General features: G+C 42.1%; 1 protein-coding gene across 5 annotated transcripts in view; it reads left to right on the top strand.

Annotated features, from left to right (window-relative positions):
• Positions 1 to 13,690, top strand: part of LOC118358648 (KICSTOR complex protein SZT2) — a 110,701-nt gene that overhangs the window by 777 nt on the left and 96,234 nt on the right. For 4 of the 5 annotated variants that reach the window (XM_052480284.1, XM_052480283.1, XM_052480285.1 and 1 more), the window contains exons 2-8: positions 32 to 157; positions 461 to 634; positions 4,143 to 4,313; positions 4,485 to 4,643; positions 5,824 to 5,989; positions 6,245 to 6,351; positions 12,871 to 13,081. In XM_052480284.1, the coding sequence (XP_052336244.1) occupies positions 32 to 157; positions 461 to 634; positions 4,143 to 4,313; positions 4,485 to 4,643; positions 5,824 to 5,989; positions 6,245 to 6,351; positions 12,871 to 13,081 (1,114 nt within the window). The remainder of the gene's footprint in view (positions 1 to 31; positions 158 to 460; positions 635 to 4,142; positions 4,314 to 4,484; positions 4,644 to 5,823; positions 5,990 to 6,244; positions 6,352 to 12,870; positions 13,082 to 13,690) is intronic. The other variant, XM_052480282.1, reaches the window with a different exon arrangement.

Genomic DNA, 13,690 nt, shown 5'->3' with positions numbered 1-13,690 from the left:
TACTATATGTTTGAATATTCTCTTTCTTCAGGTGGAGGAGGCAGACCAGGTGTACCTGCTGATGAAGGAGGAGTACCGTATCTCACGGAATGTACGTCTGGCCTGGTTCCTGGGCAAGCTTAACCAGGTCATCTGGCCAGCCCCAAAGTCTGAACTGGTGGGTTAATTAGCTCTACTGGAGGAGATGCAGCCTGCTCCTAGATCTGTTGTGCTGTCTCGTCAATGACCACGACCAAAGGGGTTGGAAAAACAGCATAAATAGATCTGGGACCAGCCCAGAGGAGATGGTTGAATCACTATTTTTATAGTTATGATGTACTGATGTTCCCGCATGGTCCATATATACTGAATCGATGTGTCACTTCAAGTTGCTTTTGATGAAATTTAGCATCTGCTCAATGACCATATATCCATTGGGTTGTTGTTGATGAGGATTGTTGTGGTTCCACCTACTGTGCAGCTGAACTCTGAGAATGAGCTGGACCTGCTCAGCATCTTGCCGAAGGGATGGCAGCCAGACTTTCCCACCTCCACCATACCCTACCTGCTGGTACCTTCCACTCGGGTCACCTTCCTGGCCCGCAGGTACCGCTTCATCATCGAGCTGGACCTCAGCCCCTCCACTGGGATTGTGGTGAGTAAGAGGCTTATTCAACAAGTTACAAACTAGGCTACTAAACACAATCTTGGCTACTTGGGTTAAAACAGATACCTAATGGAGCAGGTTTTCCATTAGTCCGCAATTGCCGGCTTTTGTACCCCCCAAAAAAAAAAGAAAAGCATTTTTATAAAACTGTGGTTGGCCAAAATGACCAGGTTGGAAATACCAGTTGTTCATAGTTGGAAATACCAGTTGATGGAAATGCATCAATACCGTCATGCTTATCTGTCTGGGTTAATTTGCATAATATAGTGGAATTAAATTGCTGTGTATATTTTCGTTAATCATCATGTAGCCCATCTTAATTATCCAACACAACTATCACAAACATACACCATACAGAGCCTATTTTGAGCGGGATTTCTCCTGCAGCTCCTCAGCTGGCTTTTGTAAGCCCATTCATTGCGCAACAATTCTAAATGCCATCGTGTGGTAAAATCGGTTTCTGCACGATTAAAAAGAGCTAGGCCTACTATCTTTAGCCTAATTGAAGTGCGCCTCACATTCAAGTACAGGCAACAGACTATCAGTGCGTCACCATCACTTTACAATATGAGCTGGAGGCAGTATGCATTTTGAAAACATAGACCTACTTAATTGTTTCAAACCTGAATGTTTTACATCATATTATGAGGCATGTCCAACCATGGAAACGTGGAGGCAATTATTTTATAAAGACTTCATAGGTGCGTGAGTTTCAAGTTTGTGGTAGCTTACAATTTATCCAACCATTTGTACCCATCTGTGTGCCAGTAATGATTTTCATATGTGCATTTCCATGGAAGAGTTTTTCATTTTAATAAAAACATTTTTGTTTCTTAAAATCATTGTCACGTGGTTAATCATAAAAATGGTATAGATCTAAAAGTTAAAATTCAACTATTGCGAGAGCACCAGCCTCTGCCACATTCTTTAGCCGCCAATGGATCACGGTGTGTCAACACACACCGTGATCCATTGGCGGCTAAAGAAATTAGCGCGTGGAACTTATAGCCTTTGGGCTAATACAGCAGTAGGCATGTAACTTAATTGTCAATTAAGTCCAAATACATAAAGCTGACAAATAGAAATGGTAGAAAATAATATGATAAATTCAGGTTCTTTCAATTGCATTCCTCTCTACTCAGCCTGTCTGCCTCCCTTTCTATAGGTGTTGAGCTACTCTATTTATCAATTCCCAATTACATATGTACTGCTGGTGACATACAGTACCAGTCAAAAGTTTGGACACAGCTACTCATTCCAGGGTTTGTCTTTATTTGTTTTTACTATTTTCTACATTTGTAGAATAATAGTTAATACAGTAAAACTATGAAATAACACATGGAATTATGTAGTAACCAAAAAAGTGTTAAACAAATCACAATATATTTTATATTTGAGATTCTTCAAAGTAGCCACCCTTTGCCTTGATGACAGCTTTGCACACTCTTGGCATTCTCTCAACCAGCTTCATTAATGTATTTCAGTTAACAGGTGTGCCTTGTTAATATGTGGAATTTCTTTCCTTTATGAGTTTGAGCCAATCAGTCGTGTTGTGACAAGGTAGTGGTGGTATACAGAAGATAGGCCTATTTGGTAAAAGACCAAGTCCATATTATGGCAAGAACAGCTCAAATAAGCAAAGAGAAACAACAGTCCATCATTACATTAAGACATGAAGGTCAGTCAATCTGGATCTTCGAATCTTTGAAGGTTTCTTTAAGTGCAGTCTCAAAAACCATCAAGCGCTATGATGAAACTGGCTCTCATGAGGACCACCACAGGAAAGGAAGACCCAGGGTTACCTCTGCTACAGATGATAAGTTCGTTAGAGTTAACTGCACCTCAGATTTCAGACCAAATAAATGCGTCACCAAGTTCAAGAGCAAACCCATCTCAACATCAACTTTTCAGAGGAGACTGTATGAATCAGGTCTACATGGTCGAATTGCTGCAAAGAAACCACCCACTACTAAAGGACACCAATAACAAGAATAGACTTGCGTGGGCCAAGAAACCTGAGCGATGGACTGAGCGATGGACTGGTGGAAATCTGTCCTTTGGTCTGATGAGTCCAAATTTGAGATTTTTGGTTCCAACCGCTGTGTCTTTGTGAGACGCAGAGTAGGTGAACGGATGATCGCTGCATGTGTGGTTCCCACCGTGAAGCGTGGAGGAGGAGGTATGATGGTGTGGGGGTGCTTTGCTGGTGGCACTGTCTGTGATTTATTTATAATTCAAGGCACACTTATCGCTACCACATCATTTTGCAGCGATACGCAATCCCATCTGACCCAAAACACACCTCCAGGCTGTGTAAGGGCTATTTGACCATGACGGAGAGTGATTGAGTGCTCCATCAGATGACCTGACATCTACAATCACCCAACCTCAACCCAGTTGAGATGGTCCAACTCATCCCAAACCATCTCAATTGAGTTAAGGAAAAGAAGCCAACAAGTGCTCAGCATATGTGGGAACTCCTTAAAGACTGTTGGAAAAGCATTCCTGGTGAAGCTGGTTGAAAGACTTGTGTAAAGCTGTCATCAAGGCAAAGGGTGGCTATTTTGAAGAATCTCAAATATAAAATATATTTAAATTTGTTTAACACTTTTTTTACTCACTACATGATTCCATATGTGTGATTTCATAGTTTTGACGTCTTCACTATTATTCTTGAATATATTAAATAGTCAAAATAAAATAAAAACCCTTGAATAGGTGTATCAACTTTTGACTGGTACTGTATGTAATGGGGAATTGATCAAAATGAACAGTCAAAGGGCAAACCATTCACAAAGTTAAACAATGAATGCTAAGAATTGGCGGGAGACGGGTGAGCCATTCTGGAGAGAGACTAGCCAAAATCTTTTCCACACCCCTCCCCTTCTTCTTGTCTCAACATGTTATGTTATTATGTTCACACATATTTTAATTACTTTTCACTGACAGCCGCAACCCAATAATCAGCTAGGCCGATGGCTACGCGCTCTGCCCACATTGCGAATTTGAATTACCATAATCTAAATGTGATTTCTGAGCGTCGTAGGTGGATGCCCTAATGGGTTACGCAGCTAATGCATATGGTTCTGGTCAATTTCTCAAATGGCCAGTAAATTAAAATATTCCTGGTCCTGTTGTCCGGCTCTACAATTTCCTCACGGAAAACCTATAATGGAGGTGGTTCTCTGAACCGCTGAGCTCCATTAGAAAACAAGCACGCCGTTATAAGCAATGGCATGCAGGAGACCTGGATTTGAACCCCGCTTGTTGGACAATGTGTGCAATAGGACTATTTTACAAGCATCTATGGGAATCTATGAAGGGATGCTTTTCTTTTTGACGGCAGGAGGAAGTTTATAATCCTTTATGAAAATCGTGTAACATATCACACTTTTATGCTATGGCTATTTTGGTCGACTGCCAAGAGCAGATCCTCCTCATGATGTGTTGTTTGGTGTGTTAGGTACATCATGTTAGTTTTGCCTTCTGTTCACAGGATGACAGCACGGGGGAGATGATATTTGATGAGGTATTCCATGCCTTGTCACGATGCTTAGCTGGACTGGTCCGACCCTTCAATGTTCCAGGCACAGATCTTGTTTTCCAGCCGGAAATCTTTGTCACTATCCTGGCTTATTCCTCCATTATTGGGCTCAATACACACCAGGTGATCATATTATTCATATCAACATTATATACTACTCGGTGATTGAACGAGAGACAGGTGCAGGTAGATGTGCTACCCATGATGGAGATGGATTTTAAAGGGGACTGGAACTATAGTAATACACTCTATCACACCTATAAAGAAACTGTGTTGTGTCTGCTTTGACTGTAGGTGTTGGTGCAGGGTTGTCAGCTGAATCGTACAGACCTGGTACAGTTCCTACACCAGGTCTACCAGCAGCTGCGATCAGTGGAGAACAACATTGCAGAGGTCCTTCAACAGCAGCACAGCCATCTTCAACAGCAGCACGACCAGGCAAGAGGACACATGGTTATTACAGTACTATATGGTTATTACAATACCTTTTTAGGTCATCCGTCAATCTTTTTACTCTAGAACAGAACCATATAATTACATATGTATAATACAGTCAGGTCCAAAAGGATTGGCACCCTTGATAAAGATGAAAGAGTGTATAAAATAAGTGTAAAAGAGTGTATAAAATAAATGATTCAAATGCAGAGCTGTATTGTATGCTCAAAAAGAGGGGGGAAATTATATTATTTTATATTATATATATATATATATATATATGCTAAGAGAAAGATTTGGTATTAAAAAATAATTATCTCAAAAAGACAGGGGTCAAAATGATTGCCAACCCTAAAGATTCTTATAAATATAAACAAACAAAATTACATCTGCATTAATATTCTACTTTTATTTTATTAGTTGTATTTTAAGGAACTATATTATGGCTTTCTGTTTCACTGGGGTATAAAAATGAGGTAATACACATGTAAAATCACTTTGATAATCATCACCATGGGAAAAGGTAAAGAACTCACAATTGAAAAGAGACAAATGGTTGTTGACCTTCAGAAAATGACCTAATGCCTACTGTAAAACACAGCACATATCAAAATTCACAAATAAATGGTTTAATTGACCACTAAATCAACATTTTGCAATGGCCATCTCAGTCTCTGGACTAGAACCCCATTGAAAACCTGTGGTTTGAATTTGAAGAGGGCAGTCCTTAAGTGCAGATGAAGGATATCAAGCATCTGGGAAGGTTCTGTATGGAGTAATGGTGTAAGGTCCCTCCCAATGTGGTCTCCAACACACAAAACATTTTAGAAAAAGGCTGTGTCGTTATCATCACAAGGGTTGTTTTGCGGAGTATTGATAACTGGTCCAATCATTTTTACCTTTCTAATTTTTAAAATTATTATTATAACTTGTTAAACAAAATATATTTCCCTGAGGAATTGTATTGGTACAAAATAATATAATTTCACAATTTTTGGGAGCAAAAATATACAGTAGTACAGTATTTGCATTATTTATTTTATATAGTGTTTTTGCTAATCTTTATCAATAATTTTGTACCTGACTGTACAGTATATGTCTCTGGAGTAGAGTATGACTATGAGCATGTTGTTAGAAGATGTTTGATATAATTTCCAGGTTGATCTCAGTTGATTATTATTCAATTTGTCTCTGATAGTCTGATGGGCAAATCCCGTGCTCCGGGCTTGGCAGTGACATCACCATGGAGGAGGTGCCTGTGAGGAAACATGGTGTTTCCATGGTGACTGCAGACGTCGGGCTGGTCAGCATGGTGCGACAGGGCATCCTAGCTCTACAGCTGCTGCCCCCCAACTCCTCCGCAGGTTGGTTTAGTCTGTCAATACCTTCACTGTTAAAGTTGAGCTTCTCAAGGCTGGTTCCATAGGGAGAAATGACAATTGTTTGACTCAGACTTCTGTTGAGGTCCTCCTTTATTGCAACCTATTGAGTGATCTAGCCTGGTCTGAAAGGGCACTATCAAAGTAATTGTCTAAAGGCACCATCGAAGGGAGATCTGATTTATTTATACATGATTGATTATTTTAGGCCTATGACACAGTTCCTGTCACCTCTCCCAGGTATAATCATCATCACAGACGGGGTGACCAGTGTGCCTGATGTGGCTGTGTGTGAGACTCTTCTGAACCAGCTCAGGAGTGGAACCATCGCCTGCTCCTTCGTCCAGGTACTGAAACATGCCACAACATAGCCCAGTGGATCAAACTGCTATTTGTATTCAGTCTACATTACAACATGCTGACACACCATGAGAACTGTTGTCTGTCATCTACTGCATAGATTGTTGTATCTTCTCAGCAAAGGCAGGCAACTAGCCTGGAATCCAAACTGAATCCATGCTCTGTTTAACTAAATGAAACAAAGTGAAACGCAGCATGGATTCAGTTTGGATTCCAGACGAGCAGGCAACTGCCCTTTACAAAAGTCCATTTACTAATTACTGTCTAATATCTATCATTCAATGACAGTACTTTTGTAATCAAAGTTCATTCTGAATATATTTTTATTTGGGTATCGTAAGTATTCACCCCCATTTTGTCTTACAAAGTGAGAATAAAATTGATTTAATTGAATTTTTGGTGTTCACAAAATATTCTAATGTCAGTGGTTTTCCTTACTAACAATTCTTAAAAAGTTATACAATTGTATGAAAACACGAATATACCTTGATTAGATAAGTATTTACCTCAGTCAATACATGTCAGAAAGAACTTTGGCAGTGATTATAGCTGTGAGTCTTCTTGGATTAGCCTCTAAGAGTTTTGCACACCTGGATTGTGCAATGTTTGCCCATTATTCTTAAAAAAAAATGTAAGCTCTGTCAAGGAGTTGGGGGTCATGGCTACACAGCAATTTTCATATCTTGCCATAGATATTCAAGCAGATTTAAGTCAGAACGGTAATTTGAAAATGCTCATCCAGAAGCGGCGCACCTGGTGGCCGGGGACTTTAATGCAGGCGAACTGAAATCCGTTTTACCTCATTTTTACCAGCATGTCACATGTGCAACCAGAGGAAAAGAAACATTAGACCACATTTACTCCACACACAGAGACTCTCCCTCGCCTTCCATTTGGCAAATCTGACCATAATTCTATCCTCCTGATTCCTGCTTACAAGCAACAACTAAAGCAGGAAGTACCAGTGACTCGCTCAATACGGAAGTGGTCAGATGATGCGGATGCTATGCAACAGGACTGTTTTACTAGCACAGACTGGAATATGTTCCGGGATTCTTCCGATGGCATTGAGGAGTACACCACAGCAGTCACCAGCTTCATCAATAAGTGCATTTTGACGACATCGTACCCACAATAACCGCATGTACATATCCCAACCAGAAGCCGTGGATTACAGGCAACATCCGCACCGAGCTAAAGGTTAACTGCCGCTTTCAAGGAGCCGGACACTAAACCGTACGCTTATAAGAAATCAGGCTATGCCCTCAGACGAACCATCAAACAGCTAAAGCGTCAATACAGGACTACGATTGAATCCTACTACACTGGCTCTAATGCTCGTCAGATGTGACTGGGCTTGAAAACTATTATAGACTACAAAGGGAAACCCAGCCGCGAGCTGTCCAGTGATGTGAGCCTACCAGACGAGCTAAATGCCTTTTATGCTCACTTGGAGGCAAGCAACACTGAAGCATGCATGAGAGCACCAGCTGTTTTAAAACTTTTATTTTATTTAACTAGGCAAAACAGTTAAGAAAAATAATCGTATTTACAATGACGGCCAAACCCTGACGACGCTGGGCCAATTGTGCGCCGCCATATGGGACTCCCAATCACGGCAGGATGTGATACAGCCTGGAATCAAACCAGGGACTGTAGTGACGCCTCTTGCACTGAGATGCTGTGCCAACATCGACGGCAGTTGCTCGGCCTCTGACCACAAGACACTACAGAGGGTAGTGCGTATGGCCCAGTACATCACTGGGGCTAAGCTGCCTGCCATCCAGGACCTCTACACCAGGTGGTGTCAGAGGAAGGCCCTAAAAATTGTCAAAGACCACAGCCACCCCAGTCATAGACTGTTCTCTCTACTACCGCATGGCAAGCGGTACCGGAATGCCAAGTCTAGGACAAAAAGGCTCCACAACAGTTTTTATCCCCAATCCATAGGACTCCTGAACTATTTGCATTGTGTGCCCCCCCGACCCCTCTTTTTACGCTGCTGCTACTCTCTGTTTATCATATATGCATAGTCACTTTAACTATACATTCGTGTACATACTACCTCAATTGGGCCGACCAAACAGTACTCCCACACATTGGCTAACCGGGCTATCTGCATTGTGTCCTGCCACTCACTACCCACCAACCCCTCTTTTACGCTACTGCTACTCTCTGTTCATCATATATGCATAGTCACATTAACCATATCTACATGTACATACTACCTCAATCAGCCTGACTAACCTGTGTCTGTATGTAGCCTCGCTACTCTATATAGCCTGTCTTTTTACTGTTGTTTTATTTCTTTACTTACCTAACACCTTTGCACTATTGTTTAGAGCCTGTAAGTAAGCATTTCACTGTAAGGTGAAATAAACTTTGATTTGATTTAGACTACTGCGCCTCTCGGGAGCCCAATGTGAGCAAGAACTTTAAACAGTTCAACATTCACAATGCTGCGGGGCCAGACGGATTACCAGGACGTGTACTCAAAGCATGCGCGGAACAACTGGCAAGTGTCTTCACTGACATTTTCAACCTCTCCCTGACCGAGTCTGTAATACCCACATGTTTCATATAGATCACCATAGTCCCTGTGCCCAAGAAAGCAAAGGTAACCTGGCTAAATGATTACCGCCCCCGTAGCACTCACGTCGGTAGCCATGAAGTGCTTTGAAAGGCTGGTCATGGCTCTAATCAACACCATCATGCCGGAAACCCTAGACCCACTCTAATTTGCATACCGCCAACAACAGATAAACAGATGACGCAATCTCAATCGCATTCCACACTGCCCTTTTCCACTAGGACAAAAGGAACACCTATGTGAGAATGCTGATCATTGACTACAGCTTAGCGTTCAACACCATAGTACCCACAAAGCTCATCACTAAGCTGAGGACCCTGGGACTAAACACCTCCCTCTGCAACTGGATCCTGGACTTCCTGACAGGCTTCCTACCCAGGTGGTAAGGGTAGGTAACAACACATCTGCCTTGCTGATCCTCAACACTGGGGATCCTCAGGAGTGCGTGCTTAGTTCCCTCATGTGCTCACTGTTCACCCACGACTACGTGGCCAAGCACGACTCCAACACCATCATTAAGTTGGCTGACGACAGGGTGGTAGGTCTGATCACTGACAATGATGAGGCAGTCTATAGGGAGGAGGTCAGAGACAAGACAACAACTTCTCCCTCAATGTGAGCAAGATAAAAGAGCTGATCATGGACTATAGGAAAAGGAGAGCCGAGCTGGCCCCCATGAACATCAAAGATGCTGAAGTGGAGCGGAGTTTCAAGTTCCTTGATGTCCACATCACCAACGAACTACCATGGTCCAATCACACCAAGACCGTTGTGAAGAGGGCACGACAACATATTTTTTTCCCCTCAGGAGACTGAAAAGATTTTGCATGGGTTCCCAAATCCTCAAAGTGCTCCAGCTGCACCATCAAACATCCTGACCGGTTGCATCTTTGTCTGGTTTGGCAACTGCTCGGCATCTGATCGTAAGGTGTTACAGAGGGTAGTGCATATGGCCCAGTACATCACTGGGGCCAAGCTTCCTGACATCCAGGACCTTTATACTAGGCGGTGTCAGAGGAAGGCCCAAAAAATTGTCTGAGACTCCAGTCCAGTCCTAGACTGTTTTCTCTGCTACCGAACGGCAAGTGGTACCGGAGCGCCAAGTCTAGGACCAAAAGGCTCCTTAACAACAGCTACCCCGAAGCCATAAGACTACTAAACAATTAATCAAATGGCCACCTGGACTATTTACATTGACACCACCCCCTTTTTTTTACACTGCTGCTACTTGCTCTTTATTATATACATGGTTAGTTTACAAATTACCTCAACTAACCTGTACCCCCGCACATTGATATTGGTACCGGTACCCCCTGTATATAGCCTCTTTATTGTTATGTCATTTTCATGTTACTTTTATATTTTTTTATTTAGTAAATATTTTCTTAATCAACAATGCAGTTAAAGAAATCGAGTTACGGGCTTGTAAGTAAGCATTGCACAGTAAGGTCCACACCTGTTCTGTTCGGTGCATGTGACAAATACAATTTGATTTGATTTGGCCACTCACTGTCTTCTTGGAAGCAACTCCAGTGTAGATTTGGCCTTGTGTTGTAAACTCAGCAAAAAAATAAACATCTCTTTTTCAGGACCCTGTCTTTCAAAGATAATTTGTAAAAATCTAAATAACTTCACACATTTTCATTGTAAAGGGTTTCAACACTGTTTCCCATGCTTGTTCAATGAACCATAAACAATTAATGAACATGCACCTGTGGAAGGGTCGTTAAGACTAACTGCTTACAGACGGTACGCAATTAAGGTCACAGTTATGAAAACTTAGGACACTGAAGAGGCCTTTCTACTGACTCTGAAAATCACCAAAAGAAAGATGCCCAGGGTCCCTGCTCATCTGCGTGAACGTGCCTTAGGCATTCTGCAAGGATTCATGAGGACTAATGTGGCCAGGGCAATAAATTGCAATGTCTGTATTGTGAGACAGGATGATCAGCTGATCCTCCTCGCAGTGGCAGACCACGTGTAACAACACTTGCACAGGTTCAGTACATCTGAATATCACACCTGTGGGACAGGTACAGGATGACAACAACAACTGCCCCAGTTACACCAGGAATGCACAATCCCTCCATCAGTGCTCAGACTGTCCGCAATAGGCTGAGAGAGGCTGGACTGAGGGCTTGTAGGCCTGTTGTAAGGCAGATCCTCACCAGACATCACCGGAAACAACGTTGCCTATGCGCACAAACCGACCGTCGCTGGACAGGACTGGCAAAAAGTGCTATTCTCTGACGAGTCGTTTTTGTCTCAGCAGGGGTGATCGATGAATTCACGTTTATCGTCGAAGGAATGAGCGTTACACCGAGGCCTGTAATCTGGAGCGGGATCGATTTGCAGGGGGATGGTTCCGTCATGGTCTGGGGCGGTGTGTCACAGCATCATCGAACTGAGCTTGTTATCCTTGCAGGCAATCTCAACGCTGTGCGTTACAGGGAAGACATCCTCCTCCCTCATGTGGTACCCTTCCTGCAGGCTCATCCTGACATGACCCTCCAGCATGATAATGCCACCAGCCATAATGCTCGTTCTGTGCGTGATTTCCTGCAAAACAGCAATGTCTGTGTTATGCCATGGCCAGCGACGAGCCCAGATCTCAATCTGTTGGATCGGAGGGCTCGGGCCATTCCCCAAAAAAATGTCCGGGAACTTGCAGGTGCCTTGGTGAAAGAGTGGGGTAACATCTCACAGCAAGAACTGGCAAATCTGGTGCAGTCCATGAGGAGGAGATGCACTGCAGTACTTAATGCAGCTGGTGGCCACACCAGATACTGACTGTTACTTTTGATTTTGACCCCCCTTTGTTCAGGAACACATTATTCAATTTCTGTTAGTCACATGTCTGTGGAACTTGTTCAGTTTATGTCTCAGTTGTTGAATCTTGTTATGTTCATACAAATATTTACACATGTTAAGTTTGCTGAAAATAAATGCAGTTGACAGTGAGCGGACGTTTCTTTTTTTGCCGAGTTTAGTTTATTGTCCTGCTAAAAGGTGAATTCCTCTCCCGGTGTCTGGTTAAAAGCAGACTGAAGCAGGTTTTCCTATTGGATTTTGCCTGTGCTTACCTCCATCCCAATTCTTCATGTAGCTACCACCACGCTTGAAAATAAGCACGCACTTACTCAGTGATGTCTTTTGTTGGACGTATGTGATTTGCTAGCTCGTAACCTAGAGTGGCTGACTCGCAACCCACATGACTACACAGCAGGGATGCAGAGAGGCTAGTGTTAGCAAGACTAACTCATTCCTGTCCTACCCCACACTTTCCAGGAATATTCTTATGTTACTGAATGTATCCAGAGTATTTTCAGATTTCGTTATCAACAAGTACGGTAAATGTAACGTAAAATCAAAAGTATAATGTTTGGATTCAGTTTTATCAGGTGAACTGTTGTGACCTCAACTTTGGTCTAATAATTTTCCCTTTCAATTGCTACCATATTTATTCTGTCACAAATATTTCAATTTAGCCCTATCCACATTGGCTAATTCCCATGTGTAAACCTACATTTTAGTTTCAAGTTCCTTGATGTCTACATCACCCACAAACTTTCATGGTCCATACACACGCAAGCCTAAATTACTCCTGAACTAGGTCAGGCTTGCGTCAACAAAGGGGGGTGAATACTTATGCAAAAACTATATTTTAGTTATTTAATTTGTACTAATTTATAACTGTTTGTAGAATTTTCTTTTCGCTTTGACCTTATGGAATATCTTCTGTAGATCAATGACAAATGTACAAGTAAATGCATTTAAATCCCACTTTGTAACGCAACAAAATGAGAAAAATAGTGATATGAATATTTATGATACCTGCTGTAATTTACATATTGTGGAGAGTGTATTTGTGATTTGTTTCATATTTTGTTGCTATTCTCTGTGTCTGTCTGTTTAGGTGGGTGGGGCCTACTCCTACAATTGTAGTTTTGGGTACATCCCTAATGTTGAGTTGATGAAGTTTATCTCCCTGGCGACCTTTGGCTCCTACCTGTCCAGCTGCCCTGAGCCTGATCTGGCCAGTCAGGATATGAACACCTACCACAAGGCCTTCCTCACATACTCCTTCCTCAAGACCAGCGAATCCATGAACCCTGAGTACTACTGTGGTAAGAAAGAGCATGGCATTTGTTAGGGTTGGGCCGACATATGAATATTGTGATATTTGACATTGACGATATTTCAAGTTTTAATGTGTATTCGCCACGAGCCTAGGATACAACAGGTGTAAAACAGTACAGTGAAATTCTTAACTTGAGAGCTCTTTCCAACAGTTAATAATAGAAAATAGAACAGTTTCTATCCCCAAGCCATAAGATGGCTAAATAGCTAACAAAATGCCTACACTCTTGTATTTTATTTAGAGTTTCTAATCACACTCACAGGACTCTACACACTCACGCACTCCAACACACGCTCCAACACACGCTCCAACACACGCTCCAACACACGCTCCAACACATGCTCCAACACACACTCCAACACTCACTCAGTCACCGACTCACTTTATTTGCTTACGCACACACAACATGCACACACATTTACACTGACTTCACACACTCACATACCATCATCATATACACTGCTGCTAAACGGTTTATAATATATCCTGATGCCTAGTCACCTTACCCCAAAATATACAGTACCAGTCAAAATGTTGAACACACCTACTCATTCCAGGGTTTTTCTTTATTTGTACTATTTTCTACATTGTAGAA

The sequence above is a fragment of the Oncorhynchus keta genome, chromosome 26 (assembly GCF_023373465.1).
Source record: "Oncorhynchus keta strain PuntledgeMale-10-30-2019 chromosome 26, Oket_V2, whole genome shotgun sequence".
NCBI lineage: Eukaryota > Metazoa > Chordata > Actinopteri > Salmoniformes > Salmonidae > Oncorhynchus > Oncorhynchus keta.
This window is presented reverse-complemented; position numbering and strand designations above follow the sequence as displayed.